This window comes from Lingula anatina, chromosome 10, assembly GCF_051362555.1.
Source record: "Lingula anatina isolate TDL-2025a chromosome 10, LinAna3.0, whole genome shotgun sequence".
In the NCBI taxonomy this organism is placed as follows: Eukaryota; Metazoa; Brachiopoda; class Lingulata; order Lingulida; family Lingulidae; genus Lingula; species Lingula anatina.
The window spans coordinates 2,349,695-2,371,612 of NC_141776.1; the positions used below are offsets into that span (position 1 = coordinate 2,349,695).

At 38.3% G+C, this 21,918-nt stretch overlaps 3 protein-coding genes across 3 annotated transcripts in view; all 3 read left to right on the forward strand.

The window, feature by feature from the left end:
- Positions 1-1,026: 1,026 nt before the first annotated feature.
- On the forward strand, positions 1,027-5,302 carry LOC147759362 (uncharacterized). The gene is made up of 2 exons (XM_086997414.1): positions 1,027-2,931; positions 5,253-5,302. The coding sequence occupies exons 1-2, from the start codon at positions 1,038-1,040 to the stop codon at positions 5,300-5,302; spliced, it is 1,944 nt and encodes a 647-aa protein (XP_086853540.1). The 5' UTR covers positions 1,027-1,037.
- Positions 5,303-13,138: 7,836 nt separating this feature from the next.
- Positions 13,139-21,918, forward strand: part of LOC147759363 (E3 ubiquitin-protein ligase TRIM56-like) — a 102,328-nt gene continuing 93,548 nt past the window's right edge. Inside the window, exon 1 of the mRNA XM_086997488.1 lies at positions 13,139-15,215. Coding sequence (XP_086853614.1) covers positions 13,213-15,060 — 1,848 coding nt within the window. The 5' untranslated portion in view covers positions 13,139-13,212 and the 3' untranslated portion in view covers positions 15,061-15,215. The remainder of the gene's footprint in view (positions 15,216-21,918) is intronic.
- On the forward strand, positions 17,517-21,728 carry LOC147759364 (E3 ubiquitin-protein ligase TRIM45-like). The gene is made up of 2 exons (XM_086998238.1): positions 17,517-17,607; positions 18,990-21,728. Exon 2 carries the CDS (start codon positions 19,196-19,198, stop codon positions 21,023-21,025), a length of 1,830 nt encoding a protein of 609 aa, XP_086854364.1. The 5' UTR covers positions 17,517-17,607; positions 18,990-19,195; the 3' UTR covers positions 21,026-21,728.

Below are 21,918 nucleotides of genomic sequence, written 5' to 3' on the forward strand. Positions count from 1 at the left end.
CGAGAAGGAAATGATAGTGGAAAATCACTTGAAACATCTTTCGCTCATTAAACTACAGGTTTTTTTTTCTTTTTTTTAATCAAAATACCGTTTAAAGCGCAAACCCATGAAACTGCGTTAGGGGATGCAATCAAAAGGGAAATCAGTGGTATTTTAGTTAATTAATTTTTACAAAGTTACTTGGCAGATAAAAATCCATATTACTTTGACGTAATATTCATTTTAATTATTAAAATAATGTCTGCAATATTTGTAGACGTGGAAACAATCACTAACGTTTTAATTATACAGGGAAGCAATCGATAGTTAAACAGATAAGGATACTTGAACACGTTACCTTTATCAAACCAGGACGGTGTGTGTGTGTGTGTGTGTGTGTGTGTGTGTGCGATTGTTACACACGTTGAAGATCTACATGAGATACTGAAAACTACCGACACCATACCGAAACGTAACGGAATACGCTGTCGGTGGAAGTGGTGTCTGAACAGCAGGCTGAGCGCTAAAACAAAGAACTCAAACTGATTATACTGTGCTACACTTGCCTACATGTACGTATATCAAACATTGTCTCTTATCATGTTTACCAGATATAATTTACAGACACGTTAATATTTAATAAAAACAGGTGATTCTGTAACAGTCCATGGGTCCAAGGAGGGTGGCGAGAGGATAATACAGAAATAAGAACCTTTTTAAACAAGACTTGGAAATTATACTATTCTGCAGTTTATACAATCATGGTACATTATATTCATAAAGGAATAAACCATGCACGAGATGCTCCATGACATACAGGAACATTTGGTAAAAATGGTCATTTGCTGTCTATAACTGAAAGAGTTGTAAATGCAGGCCAACCTTAACACATTGCCTTTGGAAGGTGATTTAAGACTCTTCGGTGCGTCAGTCATCAAAGTGTAGGCGACCCTTGCAACCCTCACCGTCCTTTGCACAGATTTCATCACACAGTCATGTGACACGGCCTGGTGTTCTTGTATATAACACAGGCGCTGCAGCGTTAAACAATCCAGTCAATGACAGAGAATGCGCCGTTTTTAAGTGACGAGACTAATTATACAGACTTTTGGCTGTGTTCGAACCTAACTCAGTTTAAAGTCATGGCATCTAAGAAGTTGTACGACGTCTTCAGTGACAATTTTCTCACGTGTCACATCTGTCTTCATGAGTATGAGGACCCGCGTGTCCTCCCATGCTATCACACTTTCTGCCTGGCTTGTCTTGCCCAGCACGTAGCAGCAAGTGGGACGGGAGGCAACATCACGTGTCCAGTGTGCCTTCAGGAGGCGCCTGTTCCACCAGGTGGGATAGAGAAACTTGTCCGTAACTTCTTTTTGTCCAAGGTGAAGGACTTCATGTTGACAACAGAGAATAAAGACAAAATGTGCGGTAACTGTGACTCACAGGTTGCTCAATTTTACTGTCAAGACTGCAGACATTTTTTATGTGAGATCTGTCGACAAAAACAGCATGACGCAATAAAAATTCTGCGGGGACACAAAATAATATCAGCGTCTGATCACGATAAGCAAGTCCAGGAAGAAATGGACGCTAGACTATTTTGTGATAAACACAAAGGACAACAGTTAATCTTTTATTGCACAGATGACGATGTTGTTGTGTGTCGTGACTGTATTCTCACCAAACACAACAAACACAACTGTGTAGACATTGCAGATGTAGCAAAAATCCATAAAGAAAAAATAAATAGTGCCTTTAATCATTTATCTAAGAACATTGCACTGTTTGAAAAAGCAGAGTCAGAAATATCTAAGCAACAGAAATATACAACTGACGTCGTAAACAAAACGGTGACCGACATACAACAACAGGAGGCGGATATTATAAAAGAGGTTCAGCGTATTTCTGCTCAGTTGATAGCAGAAGCAAAAGACCACGCCGCAACGCACATGAAGTTACTCGAGACTGAGAAAGATCGCGTTCAACTACAGAAAGTATCCATCCACAGCACATGTGAGTTTGCCAAACAGCTTGTTCAACATGGCTCCCACACGGAGGTGATGACACACGCTAAAAATATCCAAGCAAGGATGAAAGAACTGAACAATGTCAGACCCACCGTACAGGTAAAAACAATAGAGATCACTTTCAGTAAAGGAAAACTTCCAGCGGACTTCTTTGGTCGCGTGAATAAGTTAGAATGGCTAAGTACTGCATCTTTGGTGGGTGAGCTTGATAGCAGTATGAAAGATGTATGGGACATATCGTGCAGTCAAAGTGGAACAATATATTTAGTTTCCTGGTTATCAGATAAACTAACAGCGCTATCACCATCTCATGAGGTGATATTTCAGGTTGATGTACTAGGTCCCAGGGATGTCACCGTGCTCAGTGATGACAGACTAGTGGTTACATGTGATGATGGATGCCGAGTGTATTCTTCCTCCGGAAAACATGTCCAAACATTTGGTCAGGGTGACATGTCTGCGCCATGGGGTGTTACAGTGGACAACAATGGACACATACTTGTCTGTGATGGGACCAATAAATGTGTCTGTGTGTATGACGCTGTGCAGTACAATCTTATCAATAAGATAAGTGTTCCTATGTGTGAAGACCCACGATACATTGCAGTGCTCCCATGTCGTGACACCATTGTGGTGAGTGACTGTAATGGACACTGTGTATATGGAGTGACCCCCCAGGGTGATGTAGTTTTCCAGTATGGTACACCAGGTGAGAGCGGCTCAGGTGATGGATACCTGTACTACCCCTGGGGAGTGTGTACAGACAGCGTGGGGCACATCTTCATCGCTGACCAGTTCAATTACAGGGTGGTTGTTCTGACCTCAGATGGTCAACTGTTGAGATATGTGGTGGGTCCACAACAGGTTTCACAGCCAAGGGGTGTGGCCATTGATAACAAAGGACAGCTTGTAGTGGGGGAGTGTAGAGGCAAGGTGAACACATTTCGCTATGTTCATTAACTACAAATTAAGTATCAGACGTTAACCAGCCGACATCATTTTTAACACAAAAGGAGAGAAGAATTACAGTGAAACTCTCTGCATGAACTTTATTTGATGAACACATTATAATGGATATTTCTGAAATAATAACTGTTATATTGGAAGGTGATAATATTGGTTAAATAACTATAAGTTATACGCTAATGTAGGAGTGGGAAAGTAAAATAATCCATAAAACAGTTTAATTACTAGTTTTTCACTCTTTTTGGCACTTTCACAGACAAGTTAAACCGCTGTATAATAAAGCTACAATCTTTTATTTGAGCAATAATGATGTTTCTTAAAATATGACAAAGTGCGACAAGTGATTTTACGCTCATTAAATCAAATGTTCATGTAACACGATTGCGCGATCTTTTGTATTCTACATATATGATGTAAAGAAATGTTTTTAAAAATATCGTCAGTAATACCAGTATTTACTGTAACACCCCATTTCCATAGATTAGATCGACCTACTTTAGATCGACCTAACTCCCTGGGGGTTCACGCTAAATAGCTGTCAGCCGGGCGGACACGAAAGTTAATTACCCCTCACAGCTTGTAGTAGGCGGGGACGGACACTTAAGGGGGATTATCTGACAGTAATCTAGTGAGACTCCCCGCGGTGATAGATCGATCTAAAGTTGTGGGAATAGACCCTAAGACCAGCTGGTATATTGTAACACTAACGTAAGCGCTGGGACATTATGGTTTTACCTCCAACCGCTGCGATATCCACATGAAGGCGGATACAAGTCACCGTTACCGCGTTCCTCATACACTACACGTGGATTAGCTACTTGGACCTGAGGTCACAAACTCAAATCAAAAGTAAATGAGCAATATTTGTTTTATTATTTCTTTGATATCTTTCTTTTCATGTACAAATATGTGAGTTTAGTTTGTGATTTTACAGAAAAGGGAAAATGAATTGCTGACTGCCATTACATCATACAGTAAAAAAAAAAACTTTAACGGGCGTGTGACTGGATATATGGGCTAACAAAATAATTTGATTGCGCAGTTTGTGTTATTTATCTTTTTAGATTTTTTAAATTCTTCCTCTCCATTTCCAACTTTTCATTAGAAGTACCATTTAGAATCAAATGCATTTCACCTTTAAATCTGAAATAAGCACTGGAATGATTTTGAATATTAATAGCACATTCTGAGACCACCACGTTGTAAGAATTATCATTAAAAAGTATATTTATTCCACGTTGTATTTGTCACTGAACGGCAACAGGTACGCCATTGCGCATTTGTTCAACAGATATCCTAACTCGAGGGAATGGCCAGCTCAGACTGGCAGAATGGTCAGTGGCAACGGCTGATTGAAAACTGTTCAAAACTTGACCTTCTTAGCTAAATTATGACAACATTAAAACAAATTTTCCTTTCGTAAAAGCAGTTGACGGGAGTTGGCCGCCGAGTTCATTACTAAATGTATTTAGAGAATGTGATAGTATTTAGCTTTATTCGTTTGAAGGGGTGTTTTACGGTGAAATGAGAATTTTTTCTCTCCGTATGCATGTTAAACTCTACACTGCCACCCTCTCACGACATATGCCTTGAACACCTATCACTGAGGCTCGAGATGTTCTGGGATATATCGCTCAGGTGACAGAGTATTGTCTCACACCTATCCCACACCCGTGACAGTCACACCCACCAGTGTGCTGAGAACGCCACCAGACCACACCCTCTTGCTCTCTCCTTGTTACTTAGTCAGGTAAGTGAAATATTATACAAACAGTATATAGTTTGTTAATCATAAACAACATTACAGGTGATACAGTTCTGTGTTTGGTTAGCTACGATTTTATATCATAACTAACGCAATAATGGTAAAGGCCGACTGTCGTGAGTAACAAATACATGTATGATCGGAGTCGAATTACTTCTACCACCAGTTATTTCATATTGTATTGAAATTGTGATGTGGAGCGTCGATGAAATCATGAAAATAATCTCTCTTCATCTCCCCTCCCTCGTTCCTTCTTACTTCGCTTCTTTTTCTACCTCTTTGACCCCCCCCTCTCTCTCTCTCTCTCTCTCTGTATTAGATTTAATAAAAATATACTCAAAAGGGCTCCGACGAGACTCAACGTCCGACCATTGTATGCGAGATACAGATAAAAGCTATGCCCCCGTGTCTTTCCAGGTTGCTGTAGTACGCCATGAAGAGTGCCTCCGTTAGCTACGTTTTGGCCATAACCATTATGGCTGCCTGTGTGGAGTTTATTGGTATGTTCTTAGCAATTACAGGTCTGTTACGACGCGTTGAGTATTCCCCCGCAGCTTTTTAACGGCAAGGAATACCTAGGTGATTACCGAGCTTTTGACGAAGCAGTTGAAGACGAACGTCTCATGTTTAAAAATGAAGTTTTAAGACCCTGTAAAGACGACAAGACACGCGAATGTACATGTGTGTATAATGTACTTCAACCGCCATTTTGACGAAAACCTCACAAAATATTTGAAAAGCAGAAATGTCCGAAGCTGGCGGAGCTGACATGGTTGTATTTATGGAGTATATACGGGTACATAATAAATAATGAAATAAATAATGATATAAATGAGGTGATACTACACTGTACAAAATATAAACCACACTTAAAGTAAGATGCATGTTGTTTAAAACGAGAATTGTTCAGTATTTTCACTCTTTCAAGAGAAGTATTATTTTGCAATCTAGGCTTAAATTCTTTATGCACCTGGCATTTGAATACACATTTCTACATATAATGACGCCCGTGCGCAGTTAACCTGTTCCTACTAGTCGCGTGTGGTGTCGCACGTGTCACCGGAAATGGGCATGCACACAAGACTACCATTCAGTGAGAGTCCCCTCGGATTTTGATCGATAGAGCGATAGTTTTATTTGGAATGAGCCCTTGTTTGATAGACTCAACAAATCCTTTTATGTACACAATACGCTAAACTATCGTATAACGCATGTGTTTTGCAGTCTCGTAAGCGCTGATAGTGTAAAGCGGGTACCCTCTACCAGGGCCACAGATTGATTTTTCATTAGATATTCACAGATATGTCTCTGGTTTATTCATATCACATTTTTACAAGTGCACATAATTCATCTACAGCCCTGGCAGAGGTTAAAATGCGGGCCCACTATTCATGCAGCGTCGTCGATCTGTTCTGTTTCTCTACAGGTATTGTGTGAAGGGCGCAGATTGTGTTGTCCACGCTCACCTAAAGCATTCTGTTGCCCTCGTTCACTTAACGCATTCTGTTTTGTAGGAGCCCCATTTTGAGCATACACATAATGTAACGCCTTGTCTTATGATTAATACAAGATGCAGTCACTAGATGGCGGTAACATCTCAGGTCGCGTTTGGACTGATGTGACAAGAATGGTAGTCTGATAGAAACCGTAGTCCATTCCCCATAATGCTTAGGACAATTTTTTCGGAACAGGAAAATTTTACACATAAAAATTATCAAACACAAGCTGAAATATTTCAGCTCGTGTTTGATAATTTTCATGTTTGATCCAACTACCAAGCTAAATGAACAGTATTGCTCAGGAAAATTTTAGTTCACAGCTAGTGAATAGCCAGACAAAACGTGTATCTAGTGTTCTGTTCAAATATCTGTGGACCTGGCGGAGGGTAGAAACCCTGGCGATAAAGGAAAAGTTACCCAAATTTCAAGGTCGGAAATTACCCATATTTATTATAATTTATTATTATTATAATTTATTATTATTATTATTATTATTATTATTATTATTTTGTACCTTGAGCTTTTTATTTGATTTATTTAATATTTACCTTATTTTTGTATTTGGTAATATAAAAGTTTTAAGCACATTATGTGGTCTGAGCTCGGTCCTATTCTCTTTACACTACACACTTTACCCACTGAGGATATATTTTGTTTGGTTTTAATTTGATGTGGTATGTGGATGATTACTAGATAAATGTTATATGTAAAAAATCCTCATGATGAAAAACCAACTATTGAGACTTGTGTGCATGAATTCAGATTTTGGCTCACGACAAACTACTTAGACACCATTACCATAGATTATCGTATTTACTATGGCTCCATCTTTCTCCTCTCCCGCTAAATTGTAATCAGATTAGGCGACTTAGATATCCAAAACGCCTACTGAAACTGCCAGGGGTTAATTAACCACGGTTTGGCAGATTCAGATGGCGTGCCAGACATCTAAGCCGCTTAAACTGAAAGCAATTTAGCGAGAAACCTCCGGAGATGGATCGGACTTATTAGATCGATCTTGGTATGGGAACCCAGAAAAAAATCCTCAATGATGATAAAACTGAATTGATCTATTTCAACTCTAAATTTTACAAAGACAGCACAATACTACACAGTATCAGAGTTGAAGATATGTTAACACAACAATCGTTAGAACCAGGGTGTTATTTTCAACAATAAATGTGGTATATGAAATCACACATTAACAAAGTGTGTAAATCATCATATTCAGTCTGCAACGAATATCTAAGATTCTGCACCTTATTAACAGCAAGTACACAGAGCTACTTATCCATGCGTTTCTGACTTCTAGACATGATTATTGCAACATCCTGTTGTTCGAAATGCCTAACTGTCAAATGGGAAAAAAACAGTCTATACAGAATTCAGAATTCAGCAGCTCGTTCCCTTCGTAACCTCAGAAGTCACACCACATCACGTGATTCCCACATGTACAGCAGATCTTCGTTGGTTACCCACATCCAGCCTCAAAGAATAGCATATATGATATTATTATTGACTTTATATGAAAATATAATAGAATTATATATATATATATATATATATATATATATATATATATATATATATATATATATATATATATATATATATATAATTTCTTTTAAAACTCTTCTTTCCAGTGGTCAATTTTAACTCCAGTGAAACGATACCAAAAAGACCAAAAACATATTGTCACTGCAATTTTGAGATTGCTGCATTTATTTCGTGGAAGTTTTATTTACATATCAAATGTTGCTTTAAATAATTTTTATCACTCTTTTGAAGGGAATTTTAAAAATCTTTTTTCATTTAAAGAATATTTTTATTAACTTAAATATTTTAGTTTTAAATATCTTTATGTTAGTTTTTAATTGTAGTTTTAGTTTTTATATATGTTTAATAGTGTAAGCAACACTGAGACGCACGTAGAGCGCGGTTTTAAAAGTGTTATTATTATTATTACTATTTACATAAATCATTTGAAAATATTTGAAAAGTACCAAAGTCCGGGTGAATTGGCAGTGACAGGCTGGAAAGGTAATAAATGCTAAATCAATTACATTCCCCACCTTAATATTGAGCAGTAAACAATATGTCCCTGTACAAAATCAGATTACCAACTTAAAATAACTTCACAGACAATTAGCGTCTGGGTTAATTAACTACTTCAGATCTGCTATCTCTTGTAATTAGTAGTGGCGGGCGGGGAAGGTAATAACTGCTTAATCATTGACATTCTCCTGTCCTAGTGTTGAGCGGTAAACAAAACCTCCTTGAACAAAATGTTATCGAAGTCCCTACTTAGAATAACTTCACAGACAATCAGCGCATTGATTAATTAACTACTTCAGTTCTGCTATCTCTTGTATCAAGAGCCTCGTGGTGCGGTGTACAGCTCAGGTGACTCCAGCTATCAGGACGAGTGAGGTGTGTTCTCACGTACATGTGCACCCAAGTCTACTACAAGTTAGTGCAGGCTTTAAGAAACATAAGTTGAAGGTATTTTAAAAGTTCTAAAACCCCGTTAAACAACATGTTAGACATTAGTAGTGGCGGGCGGGGAAGGTAATACTTGCTTGATCATTGACATTCCCCTATCTGAGACCCCATTTCCAGAAATTAGATCGATCTACTTTGGATCGACCTAACTCCCCGGGGGTTCACGCTAAATAGCTGTCAGCCGAGCGGACACGAAAGATAATTACCCCCTTACAGCTTGTAGTAGGCGGGACGGACATTTAAGCCGGATCGTCTGACAGTAATCTAGTGAGACTCCCCGCGGGGATAGATCGATGTAAAAGCTCTGGGAATACAGCCCTAGTGTTGAGCGGTAAACAACACCTCCTTGAACAAAATGTTATCGAAGTCCCTACTTAGAATAACTTCACAGACAATCAGCGCATTGATTAATTAACTACTTCAGTTCTGCTATCTCTTGTATCAAGAACCTCGTGGTGGGGCGTACATCTCAGGTGACTACGGCTATCAGGACGAGTGAGGTGTGTTCTCACGTACACCCAAGTCTACAGTTAGTGCAGGCTTAAATGAGCCAGCTAGAATGTGTTCAACACAAGAATATAAACTAAACACCCGTGCTTTAAGTTCAACTTGATAATTGTTTTTTACACGTGAATGCAAATATTTTTTTTTTCTCTTTGCCGAGGAGGAAATGATATTGGAAAATCACTTGAAAAATATCTTTCGCTCATTAAAGGGATAATAACTCTTCCTGTGAGGTCTATCTTTCACAATAAAAACATTGTGAATAACAGTTTTTTTTAATCAAAATACCGTTTAAAGTGCAAACCCATGAAACTGCGTGAGGGGATAATCAAAAGGGCAGCCAAAGGTATTTGAGTTTATTAATTTTTACAAGTTACATGGCAGATAAAATCCATAATACTTTGATGTAATATTCATTAATAATGTCTGCAATATTTGCAGGCGTGGAAACAATCTTTAACTTATTAATTACACAGGGAAGAAATCGAAAGTTAAAAAGATAAAGATACATGAATAGGTTACCTTTATCAAACCATGCCCGTGTGTGAGTGTTTGAGTGTGTGCGATTGTTATACACATACAAAGACCTACAGTTGATACTGAAAAATACCGACACCGCACCGGAACGTACAAGAACATGCTGTCGTTGTCTGAACAGCAGGCTGAGCGCTAAGACAATAAAGCATTCAAACTAATTGTGCTGTGCTACACTTGCCTATATCAAACATTGTCTCTTTATCGTGTTTACCAGGTATAAATTATAGACACGTTAATATTTAATAAAATCAGGTGATTCTAACAGTCCATGGGTCCAAGGACGGAGGCGATAGGATAATACGGAAAATAAGAAGCCTTTTAAAGTTAAAATATGTAAGGTTCTTTACCTTATTGACAGCAAACAAACAGAGCTACTCATCCATGAATTTGTGGCTTCTAGACATGATTATTTCAAAATCCTTTTGTTCGGAATGCATAACTATCAAATGGGGAAAATCAGTCTATTCAGAATTCAGCAGCTCGTCTTCTTCGTAAACTCAGAAGTTCCAACATATCACGTGGTTCTCACATGTGCACCAGTTCTCCACGATCTTCATTGGTTACCCACATGCAACCTCAAAGAATAGTCTATAAGATATTATTATTGACTTTACATGAACAATATAAGAGAATTATATATATATATATATATATATATATATATATATATATATATATAAAACTTTTCTCTAGTGGTCAATTTCAACTAAAGCGAAACGATACCAAAAAGACTAAAAACATTTTGTCACAGGGGTTTTAAGATTGCGGCAATTATTTTGTGGTCCAAGTTTTATTAACGTATCAAATGTGGCTTTGAATGATTCTTATCACTCTTTTAAAAGGAATTTTAAAAATCTTTTTTTCATGTAAATGATATTTTGATTAACTTAAATATTTTAGCTTTAAATTTTTTTTGTTAGTTTTTAATTTATCTTTGTGGTTTTAGTTTTTATATGTTAGTGTAAGCAACACTGAGACGCACGTAGAGCGCGGTTTTAAAAATGTATTATTATTATTTACATAAATCATTTGAAAATATTTGAAAAGTACCAAAGTCCGGGTGAATTGGCAGTGACAGGCTGGAAAGGTAATACATGCAAAACCATTGACATTCCCCGCCTTAACAATGAGCAGTAAACAATTTGTCCCTGTACAAAATCAGATTACCAACTTTAAATAACTTCACAGACAATCAGCGTCTGGGATAATAAACTAGTTCAATTCTGCTATCTATTGTCTCATGTGCCTCGTCGTAGGTTTAAATGATCCATCTACAATGTGTTGAAAATCAGAATATAAACTAAATCCCTGGAAATTACCACCTAGATAATTGAGAAATTTTCCCTTTATCGCTAAACATATGGGGCGACTTATATTGGCAGTATCCAAGATACGTGTGCAGGGCGTACATCTCGGGTGACTCTAGCTATCAGGACGAGTGAGGTGTGTTCTCACGTACACCCAAGTCTACAGTTAGTGCACACTTAAAGAACCATAGTATGAAGGTATTTGGAAAGTTCCAAAACCCCGTAAAAATAAGATCTTAATCATTGGTAGTGTCGGGCGGGGAAGGTAATGATTGCTTAATCATTGACATTCTCCTGTCCTTGTATTGAGCGGTAAACAAGACCTCCTTGAGCAAAATGTTATCGAAGTCCCTACTTAGAATAACTTCACAGACAATCAGCGCATTGATTAATTAACTACTTCAGTTCTGCTATGTCTTTATCAAGTGCCTCGTGGTGCGGTGTACAGCTCATGTGACTCCGGTTATCAGGACGATTGAAGTGTGTTCTCACGTACACCCAAGTGTCCAGTTAGTGCAGGTTTAAATGAATGTGTTCAACATTAGAATATAAACAAAATCGCAGTGATTGAAAGTAAACTTGATAATTGGCTATTACACTTGAATGCAGTTATTTTCTCTTTTTCCGATTAGGAAATGAAATCGCAATATTCCCTGAAACATTTATTCTGAAGTGCAAACCCATGAAATATATATATATATATACAGTAAAATTGTAGTGACAGGCTGGAGAGATAAAAAATGATAAATCATTGACATATCCCGCCTAAATCATCAGCAGTAAACAGCATCTCCTTAAACGAAATGTTTTCGCATTGCCAACTTAGAATAACTTCACAAACAATCAGCTAGTTTGTTTTTGCTATCTCCTGTAACAAGTGCCTCGCGGTACGGTGTACAGCTTAGGTGACTACGGCTATCAGGACGAGTGAGGTGTGTTCTCACGTACACCCAAGTCTACAGTTGTTCTCACGTACACCCAAGCCTACAGTTAGTGTTGATATAAAGAGCTATTGTTTGAAGGTATTTGGAAAGTTCTAAAACCACGTAAAATAAGATGTTAATCATTGACATTCCATTGTCTTTGTATTGAGAAATAAGCTACATGTCCTTGAACAAAATGTTTTCAAATTCCTTACTTAGAATAACTTCACAGAAAATCAGCGTCTAGGTTAATAAAGTAGCACAGTTCTATCTCTTGAATCATGTGCCTTGTGGTTCGGTGTACAGCTCAGGTGACTCCAGCTATCAGGACGAGTGAGGTGGGTTCTCACGTACACCCAAGTCTACAGTTAGTGCATATTTAAATGTGCCATCTAGAATGTGTTCAACATAAGAATATAAACTAAATCGCCGTGATTAAAATTAAACTTGATAATTGGCTAGTACACTTGAATGTATTTTTTTCTTTTTTTCTTTTTTTTTCTTTTTATTTATTTATTTATTTATTTATTTATTTATTTATTTATTTATTTATTTATGGCCATGTGTGTGTCTGAGTGTGTGCGATTGTTGCACTCGTATAAAGATCTACAGTTGATAATGAAAACTACCGACACCACACCGAAACGTACAGGAACACGCTGTCGGTGGAAGGATTGTCTGAACAGCAGGCTGAGCGCTAAAACAAAGAAGTCAATTTAACAGCGCTGCACTTGCCTATATCAATTACTATTGTCTCTTATCGTGTTTACAAGGTATAAATTTCAGACACGTTAATATATAATAAAATCAGGTGATGCGTTAACAGTCCATAGATGAAAGGAGGGTGGCGATAGGACAATACAGCAAATTACCTATAAAACTAGATCTGAAATTTATGCTAGAATTCAAATTGTTATGAATACAATCATGGTGCATTGTTTTCACAAAGGAATAAAACGTGCACAAGATGCTCGATGACAAAAGAACATTTGGTAACATCTGGACTCTTCGGTCATCAAAGTGTATGCTACCCTTGCTACCCTCACCAGTCAGGTGACGCGGCCTTGTGTTCTTGTACAGTATATAACACAGACACGGTGTTTAACAATCCAGTCAACGACAGAAAATGCGCCGTTTTAAAGTGACGAGTCATATTATACAACCTTTTGGCTATATGTAACCCTTATTGAACTTAGTGTCATGGCATCAAAGAAGTTGTACGAGGAGTTCAGTGACAATTTTCTCACGTGTCACATCTGTCTTCATGAGTATGAAGACCCGCGTGTCCTCCCATGCTATCACACTTTCTGCCTGGCTTGCCTTGCCCAGCACGTGGCAGCAAGTGGGACTGGAGGCAACATCACGTGTCCAGTGTGCCGCCAGGAGGCGCCTGTTCCACCAGGTGGGTTGGAGAAACTTGTCCGTAACTTTTTTTTGTCTAAGGTGAAGGACTTCATGTTGACAACAGAGAATAAAGACAAAATGTGCGGTAACTGTCACTCACAAGCAGCTCAATTTTACTGTCAAGATTGCAAACATTTTTTCTGTGAGAACTGTCGTCAAAAACAACATGACGCTATAAACTTCTTGCGGGGACACACAATGCTTTCAGTTTGTGATCACGATAAGCAAGTCCAGCAAGAAATGGACGCTACGCGATTTTGTGATAAGCACAAAGGACAACAGTTAAACTTTTATTGCACAGATGATGATGTTGTTGTGTGTCGTGACTGTATTCTCACCAAACACAACAAACACAACTGTGTAGACATTGCAGATGAAGCAGAAATCCATAAAGAGAATATAAACAGTGCCTTTAATGGTGTATCTACGAACATCGCGCTGTTTGAAAAAGCAGAGTCAGAAATATCTAAGCAACAGAAAGATACAACTGACGCCGTCAACAAAACGGTGGCCGACATACAACAACAGGAGGCGGATATTATAAAAGAGGTTCAGCTTATTTCTGCTAAGTTGATAGCAGAAGCAAAAGACCACGCCGCAACGCACATGAAGTCTCTCGAGGCTGAGAAAAATCGCGTTCAACTACAGAAAGTATCCATCCACAGCACATGTGAGTTTGCCAAACAGCTTGTTCAACATGGCTCCCACTCGGAGGTGATAGCACACGCTAAAAATATCCAAGCAAGGATGAAAGAACTGAACAATGTTAGACCCACCGTACAGGTAAAAACAACAGAGATCGCTTTCAGTAAAGGAAAATTTCCAGTAGACTTCTTTGGCCACGTAAAGAAGTTAGAATGGCTAAATGCTGCATCTTTGGTGGGTGAGTTTGGTAGCAGTATGAACAATGTATGGGACATATCATGCAGTCAAAGTGGTACGATATATTTAGTTTGTAACCAATCGGCTAAACTTGCAGCTATATCACCATCTTATGAGGTGATATTCCAAGTTGATGTACCAGGTCTCAGTGGTGTCACCGTGCTCAGTGATGACAGACTGGTGGTGACATGCTATGATGGATGCCGAGTGTATTCCTCCTCCGGAAAACATATCCAAACATTTGGTCACGGTGACATGTTCTACCCCCAGGGTGTTACAGTGGACAACAATGGAAACATACTTGTCTGTGACCAAATCAATAAATGCATCTGTGTGTATGACGCTATGCAGTACAATCTTATCAATAAGATCAGTGTTTCTATGTGTGAAGATCCACAATACATTGCAGTGCTCCCATGTCGTGATACCATTGTGGTGAGTGAGTGGAGGGGACAGTGTGTGTATGGAGTGACCCCCCAGGGTGATGTAGTGTTCCAGTATGGTACACCAGGTGAGAAAGGCCCAGGTGATGGATACCTGGACCACCCCTGGGGAGTGTGTACAGACAGCGTGGGGCACATCTTCATTGCTGACCAGGGTAATAAGAGGGTGGTTGTTCTGACCTCAGATGGTCAACTGTTGAGATACGTGGTGGGTCCACAAAAGGTTTCAGAACCATGGGGTGTGACCATTGATAACAAAGGACAGCTTGTAGTGGGGGAAGATGAAGACAAGGTGAAAACATTTCGCTATGTTTCTTAACTACAATTGAAGTAATATATCAGACGTAACCGAAACGTTGTGAACATTTTTACCACAAAAAGAGAGAAGAATTACAGCGAAACTTTGTGCATGAACATTATTTGTTGAACACATTATTATGGATATTTCTGAAATTATAACTGTTATATTGGAAGGTGATGATATTGGTTAAAAAATTATTAGTTAAATGATAATGGGAGAGGAAAATAATTCATTATGTACGTTAAATTCTATAAACTAACCAATTTCATGGCGAGGTTCAAAAGTGACAACAAAATAAATTTAATTGTTGTTTGTACTCTTTTTCGCACTTTTACAGTCAAGTGTATACTACTGTGTAATAAAATTACAATCTTTTATTTGAACAATAATGCAGTTTGATATGTTTCTTAGAAAAGGACAATACATTGTACAACAATTAACTGATTTAACCTTTACTGAATCAAATGTACATCTAACAAGCTTGGACGTTCTTTTATATTCTTGTAAATAAATGCTTTTGAAATATCGTCAGTTATACCAGTATTTACTGTGAGACCATGCAGCAGCAATATTATAACACTTACGTAAGCGCTGGGACATTATGGTTTACCTCCATCTCACCGCGATATCCACAAGAAGGCGGACACAAGTCACCGTTATCGCGTCTCCTCACACACTACACGTGGATTAGCTACTTGGACCTGAGGTCACACCCTCAACTTGACATTCTAAGTTTTAGGTTATTTTGGGGCATTTGCATAGGTCGAAATGCACTATTGTCACATTTTTTTTCAAAGTAAATTAGCAATATCTCGTATTATTTCCATGTTATCCTTCTTTTCATGTTCAAATATGTGAGTTTGGACATCAGTTGTATTTTATTTTACAAAAAAAAAAAAAAAAAAAAATGAAATGCTGACTACTCCCTCTCTCTCAAATAATCGCAAAGGAAATTCAACGAACGATCTCTACTAAATTGAGATTGCCGTTTCTTTAGGATAATCATTTTTTTCTGTTTTCGCGGTTATTTTCAAGCCCATGGATCGCTGAACATAAAATTGATGGCTTGGCGTCCCGTTGTGCTTTATTTATTTATTTATTTATTTATTTATTTATTTATTTTTGTATTTCACTAGTAAAAGTTTGAGCATGCTATGACGACCGCGGTGTCGTCTGCCTCTTCATAAGTTGCGCCTTCCCTGTAAGCGTCATACACGGCCGCGTCCTTTTTTGTGTTTTCCCCGTGTTTTTTCGGTTTGGTGTCCGTACTTATCAGTATCAACTGTAGATCCACGCTCACCTATCACATTCTGACCGTTGAACTCCCCGTAAAACCCCTCCGAGACCAGTGTACCATCTACAGGTCACTTACGGGTCTATATTTGAAAGGGCGGAGAGATACACAAAAAAAACGACAAAAATTATTCCATTTTGTTTAAAAAAAAGTCACACTGAATGCTCTAATGAGGCAAATATATTTGTGATATTCATTTTTTTTATATATTAAAGCTAAAAAATGGGTTTCCTCATTCTCTCATACACGGGCCATAATGTTGATCTAGCACTACTAGTTTATGTATCTCTGTATAGAACTCTGATTTCAGCTAAAATAATATGACGCCTTATCTTAATAATACTTATGATAACACGGACTACAGCCAATAGATGGCGGTAGGATCTAAGGCCGTGTTTCGACCGGGTTTATATATCAAAATAATAATGTTTTTTACATCTAAAAAAAGAGTAAGATGACCGAAAAAAGACAGAAAATAACAAAACGAAAAGAAAAGCATTGTTGCTTAAATTTAGGTAGAATATGTAATCCTTGAATTGTTGGCAACCCGCTTTATCATCTAATATCAATTTGTCTAATAAATAGGCCGACCTAAGTTTTTTTAATGACGTGTAATTATATTTATTATTACTGAAGATCCCAATTTAAACCAAGAAGTATTTTGGTTTAGCGCTTTTTAGATTTTTATTAAAACATTGAATTTTTACGAGGCTATAAATCGTCTCCTGTATATTAGTGCTTTTACCTCGCTTTCGAGGAAATTGTTGATCATTTCCCGGCAGTGAAAGTGTAATGCGTGGCGACCCTTATTTCGCCGACCTGGTGGGTTTTTCTGATATGTAGTGCCTAAAATTAACCTTCCTACATTATAACATGCAATTAGAAATAACATTCACACTAGCGATCAAGCACTATGTCTTTATCAAGGGTGAGAGAAGGGTGGAAAATTCCCTTGGGGTACACATATTACACTGTAAATACAAAAGGCAAATACAATAAAGGCAAAATAAATGTTTTTCTAAGGAAAGCCCGCTGGCTTTACTTTTTCAACAAAATATTTCCAATATAATTTTTCAAAAAGACACCAGGAAGCAAAATAAATTAAATCAACCAAACGGTTAACACCGGCTGGCTTTATTTCCAACAAAACGCTTTCGAGCATGCGCAGTCGTTTGAATCCTGTACTTAGCTACCGTGCAGACGTGTATGGTACCAGAGACGAACAAAAACAGAACTGAGACACAATACACATTGATCTACAATCTCACTCCGTAAGTAGTGAATTCTTTAATAGCATATTAATATTTACAGTTGATACTACACTGTGTTTTAGGTATAATATGGGCATATAATGAATAACGCAATAGTGAAAAGACTGATCTTGGCCCGTAACAAATATAATCGAGTCGACCTACTTTATACATTATGCTGCACATTGAAAGTGTGTCGCAGAGCGTCGACGGAATCATATGAAACTCAAGGACACTGGGTCATTTTAGATTTCTATTAATGTGTTTACAGTAGAGTTTGTTAAGCAGTATAGTAGGGGCCTTACGATATGGGCATGTCATAGGGGATTTCATATACGCCCTCAGCAAGTAGAATTGAGACAAGGAATTGGTTTAGGGTTAGTGTATCAAAAAGGGTCAATATTTCAGATTGTTGATTAGTGAGTCATCCACTGGGACTATTTAGGGGTTTTATACTAATGTATTTTCAGTGCAGCCTAGATAAATAACAGGTCGATGCATGGTCTGCCTCCCTCTATCTCAACTCACGCCCGTCTCTCGTTTCCTCCGTCTCTCTCTCTCTCTCTCTCTCTCTCTCTCTCTCTCTCATATAAAACACGGAAGCTTTGCCGTATCCATACTGTAGCAAATGTCATAACAAAATTTCCGGTGGATGGGTGAACATTTATTTAGACTCGTCTAGAAACAATTAATATGGTGACGGAGATCTGAAATATGATTGAAACAAATGAAAGTAAAAGAATAAACAAAATATAAATTTAAACTTAATAAAACTATCACAATGAAAAAATTACAATACAATACATACAGTAAATAACTAGAAATACGTACATAACAATGCTGCCTCCACTCTTTCGCATACAGTACTAGGCGTGTTCCAACCATGACAATACATGGTGACGTTTTATTGGTGACGTTTTGTTACCAACAGAACACCAATGATCCAACATATGAGGGCGCAACTCACACCAAGGCGTGACAACACAAAGTAAACAAGATAAACAACAAAAACAAACAAAGCAAACAAACAGACAAAAATACAAATGAAAAATAAATAAAAATAAAAAGGCCGACGACACATACCACATGGGGCTTACAAACATCTACTTGTTTTATCGTGGTGATATTGGACTGTACAGCACCAGGATGAGACACAGATAATGTGACTTGCTCTACGTGCCTCTGTCTTCCTCGTAACCACAATGTTAATACAACCTGTCATATAAACATTGGCCGTCACCACCGCATTAGGACTCAAAATCACGAGTATAAGATTTAATCGATGGCGTTTATCTCTCAAGCCAGTCAGATAAGATAAGATAAGAATTTACTCAGCCATTTATAAAAATTGGAAATCATTTTTCTTTGGAACAATGATTGAAGCCGTTTTTTTTTCTTTACAGATTGTGATCATCTGGTCAAGATGGGAATCTGCGTGTAAAAAACATCATCGCAGTGTCAGATGATGTGGTCTGATGTTCATGTATGTAACCCAGGAGCAGTGTTACATAGTTCAGTCTCAGACAGCAAATGCCATGAGAACTAGACATCATGAACTGACGAGACGTATTGCTTTAGGCTGTGTGTAAACCTCATTCAACTTGGTGTCATGGCATCCAAGAAGTTGTACGAGGAGTTCAGTGACAATTTTCTCACGTGTCACATCTGCCTTCACGAGTATAAGGACCCGCGTGTCCTCCCATGCTATCACACTTTCTGCCTGGCTTGTCTTGCCCAGCACGTGGCAGCGAGTGGGTCGGGAGGCAACATCACGTGCCCAATGTGCCGCCAGGAGGCGCCTGTTCCACCAGGTGGGCTGGAGAAACTTGTCCGTAACTTCTTTTTGTCCAAGGTGAAGGACTTCATGTTGACAACAGAAAGTAAAGACAAAATGTGCGGTAACTGTGACTCACAAGTTGCTCAATTTTACTGTCAAGATTGCAAACATTTTTTCTGTAAGAACTGTCGACAAAAGCAGCATGACGCAATAAAATTTCTGCAGGGACACACAATGATTTCAGTGTGTGATCACGATAAGCAAGTCCAGGAAGAACTGGACGCTACACTATTTTGTGATAAACACCAAGGACAACAGTTAACCTTTTATTGCACAGATGACGATGTTGTTGTGTGTCGTGACTGTATTCTCACCAAACACAACAAACACAACTGTGTAGACATTGCAGATGTAGCAGAAATCCATAAAGAGAAAATAAATAATGCCTTTAATGATGTTTCTATGAACATTGCACTGTTTGAGAAAGCAGAGTCAGAAATAGCTGAGCAACAGAAAGTTGCAACTGACGTCGTAAACAAAACGGTGGCCGACATACAACAACAGGAGGCGGATATTATAAAAGAGGTTCAGCGTATTTCTGCTCAGTTGATAGCAGAAGCAAAAGATCATGCCGCAACGCACATAAAGTCACTCGAGGCTGAGAAAGATCGCGTTCAACTACAGAAAGTATCCATCAACAGCGCATGTGAGTTTGCCAAACAGCTTGTTCAACATGGCTCCCACACGGAGGTGATGACACACGCTAAAAATATCCAAGCAAGGATGAAAGAACTGAACAATGTCAGACCCACCGTACAGGTAAAAACAATAGAGATCACTTTCAGTAAAGGAAAACTTCCAGTGGACTTCTTTGGTCGTGTGACCATGTTAGAATGGGTAGATGAGTTCGAAAGCAGTATGAACAATGTATGGGACATAACGTGCAGCCACAGTGGAACAACATATCTAGTTTCTAAGTGGCCGGGTAAACTAACAGCAATATCACCATCTCATGAGGTGATATTTCAGGTTGATGTACCAAGTCCCAAGGGTGTCACCGTGCTCAGTGATGACAGACTGGTGGTTTCATGTGATAATGGGTGCCGAGTGTATTCCTCCTCCGGGAACCATGTCAAAACATTTGGTCAGGGTGACATGTCTGGCCCCAGTGGTGTTACAGTGGACAACAATGGACACATACTTGTCTGTGACGTGTACAATAAATGTGTCTGTGTGTATGACGCTGTGCAGTACAATCTTATCAATAAGATCAGTGTTCCTATGTGTAAATATCCACGATACATTGCAGTGCTCCCATGTCGTGACACCATTGTGGTGAGTGACTGGTGTGGGCACTGTGTATATGGAGTGACCCCCCAGGGTGATGTAGTGTTCCAGTATGGTACACCAGGTGAGAAAGGCTCAGGTGATGGATACCTGAAGAACCCCTGGGGAGTGTGTACAGACAGCGTGGGGTACATCTTCATTGCTGACCAGTGGAATCACAGGGTGGTTGTTCTGACCTCAGATGGTCAACTGTTAAGATACGTGGTGGGTCCAGAACAGGCTTCTCAGCCATTGGGTGTGGCCATTGATAACAAAGGACAGCTTGTAGTGGGGGAAGATGAAGGCAAGGTGAAAACATTTACCTATGTTCTTTAACTACAATTTAAGTAATATAACAGACATTACCAAGCAACAGCATTTTTACCAGAAAAAGAGAGAAGAATTACAGCGAAACTTTGTGCATGAACATTATTTGTTGAACACATAATTATGGATATTTCTGAAATTATAACTGTTATATGGGAAGGTGATGATATTGGTTTAAAAAAACTATTACTTATACGATAATGTAGGAGTGGGAAAGTAAAGTAATTCATAAAACAGTTTAATTATTTTTTTTACTCTTTTTGGCACTTTTACAGTCAAGTTATACTGCTGTATAATAAGTTCAAATCTTTTCTTTGAGCAATGACATAGTTTGATATGTATCTTAAAAAAAAAGGACACTGCACGACAATTGATTTTTACCTTTAATGGATTAAATGTACGTGTAACAAGCTTGCACGATCTCTTGTATTATTGTAAATAAATGCTTTTAAAAATATCGTCAGTAATACCAGTATTTACTGTGAGACCAGGTATATTGTAACACTAACGTAAGCGCTGGGACATTATGGTTTTACCTCCATCTCGCCGTGATATCCACATGAAGGCGGATACAAGTCACCGTTACCACGTACGTCTCCTCACACACTACACGTGGATTAGCTACTTGGACCTGAGGTCACACTCTTAACTTGAACTCCTAGGTTTTAGTCTCTGTCGATGTATTTGTATAGTTCGAAATGAAGCCTTGTCACATTTTTTACAAAAGTAAACAAGCAATATTTGAGTAATTCTATGATATCCCTCTTTTCATGTGCAAAAATGAGTCTGGACATTAGTTGTATTTTATTGTACAAAAAAAAAAAAAAAAAAAGAAAATTCCTTGGAAGTACCACTTTTTTTTCATTTTCGCGGTAATTTTCAAGCCCAAGACCGCTGACCAT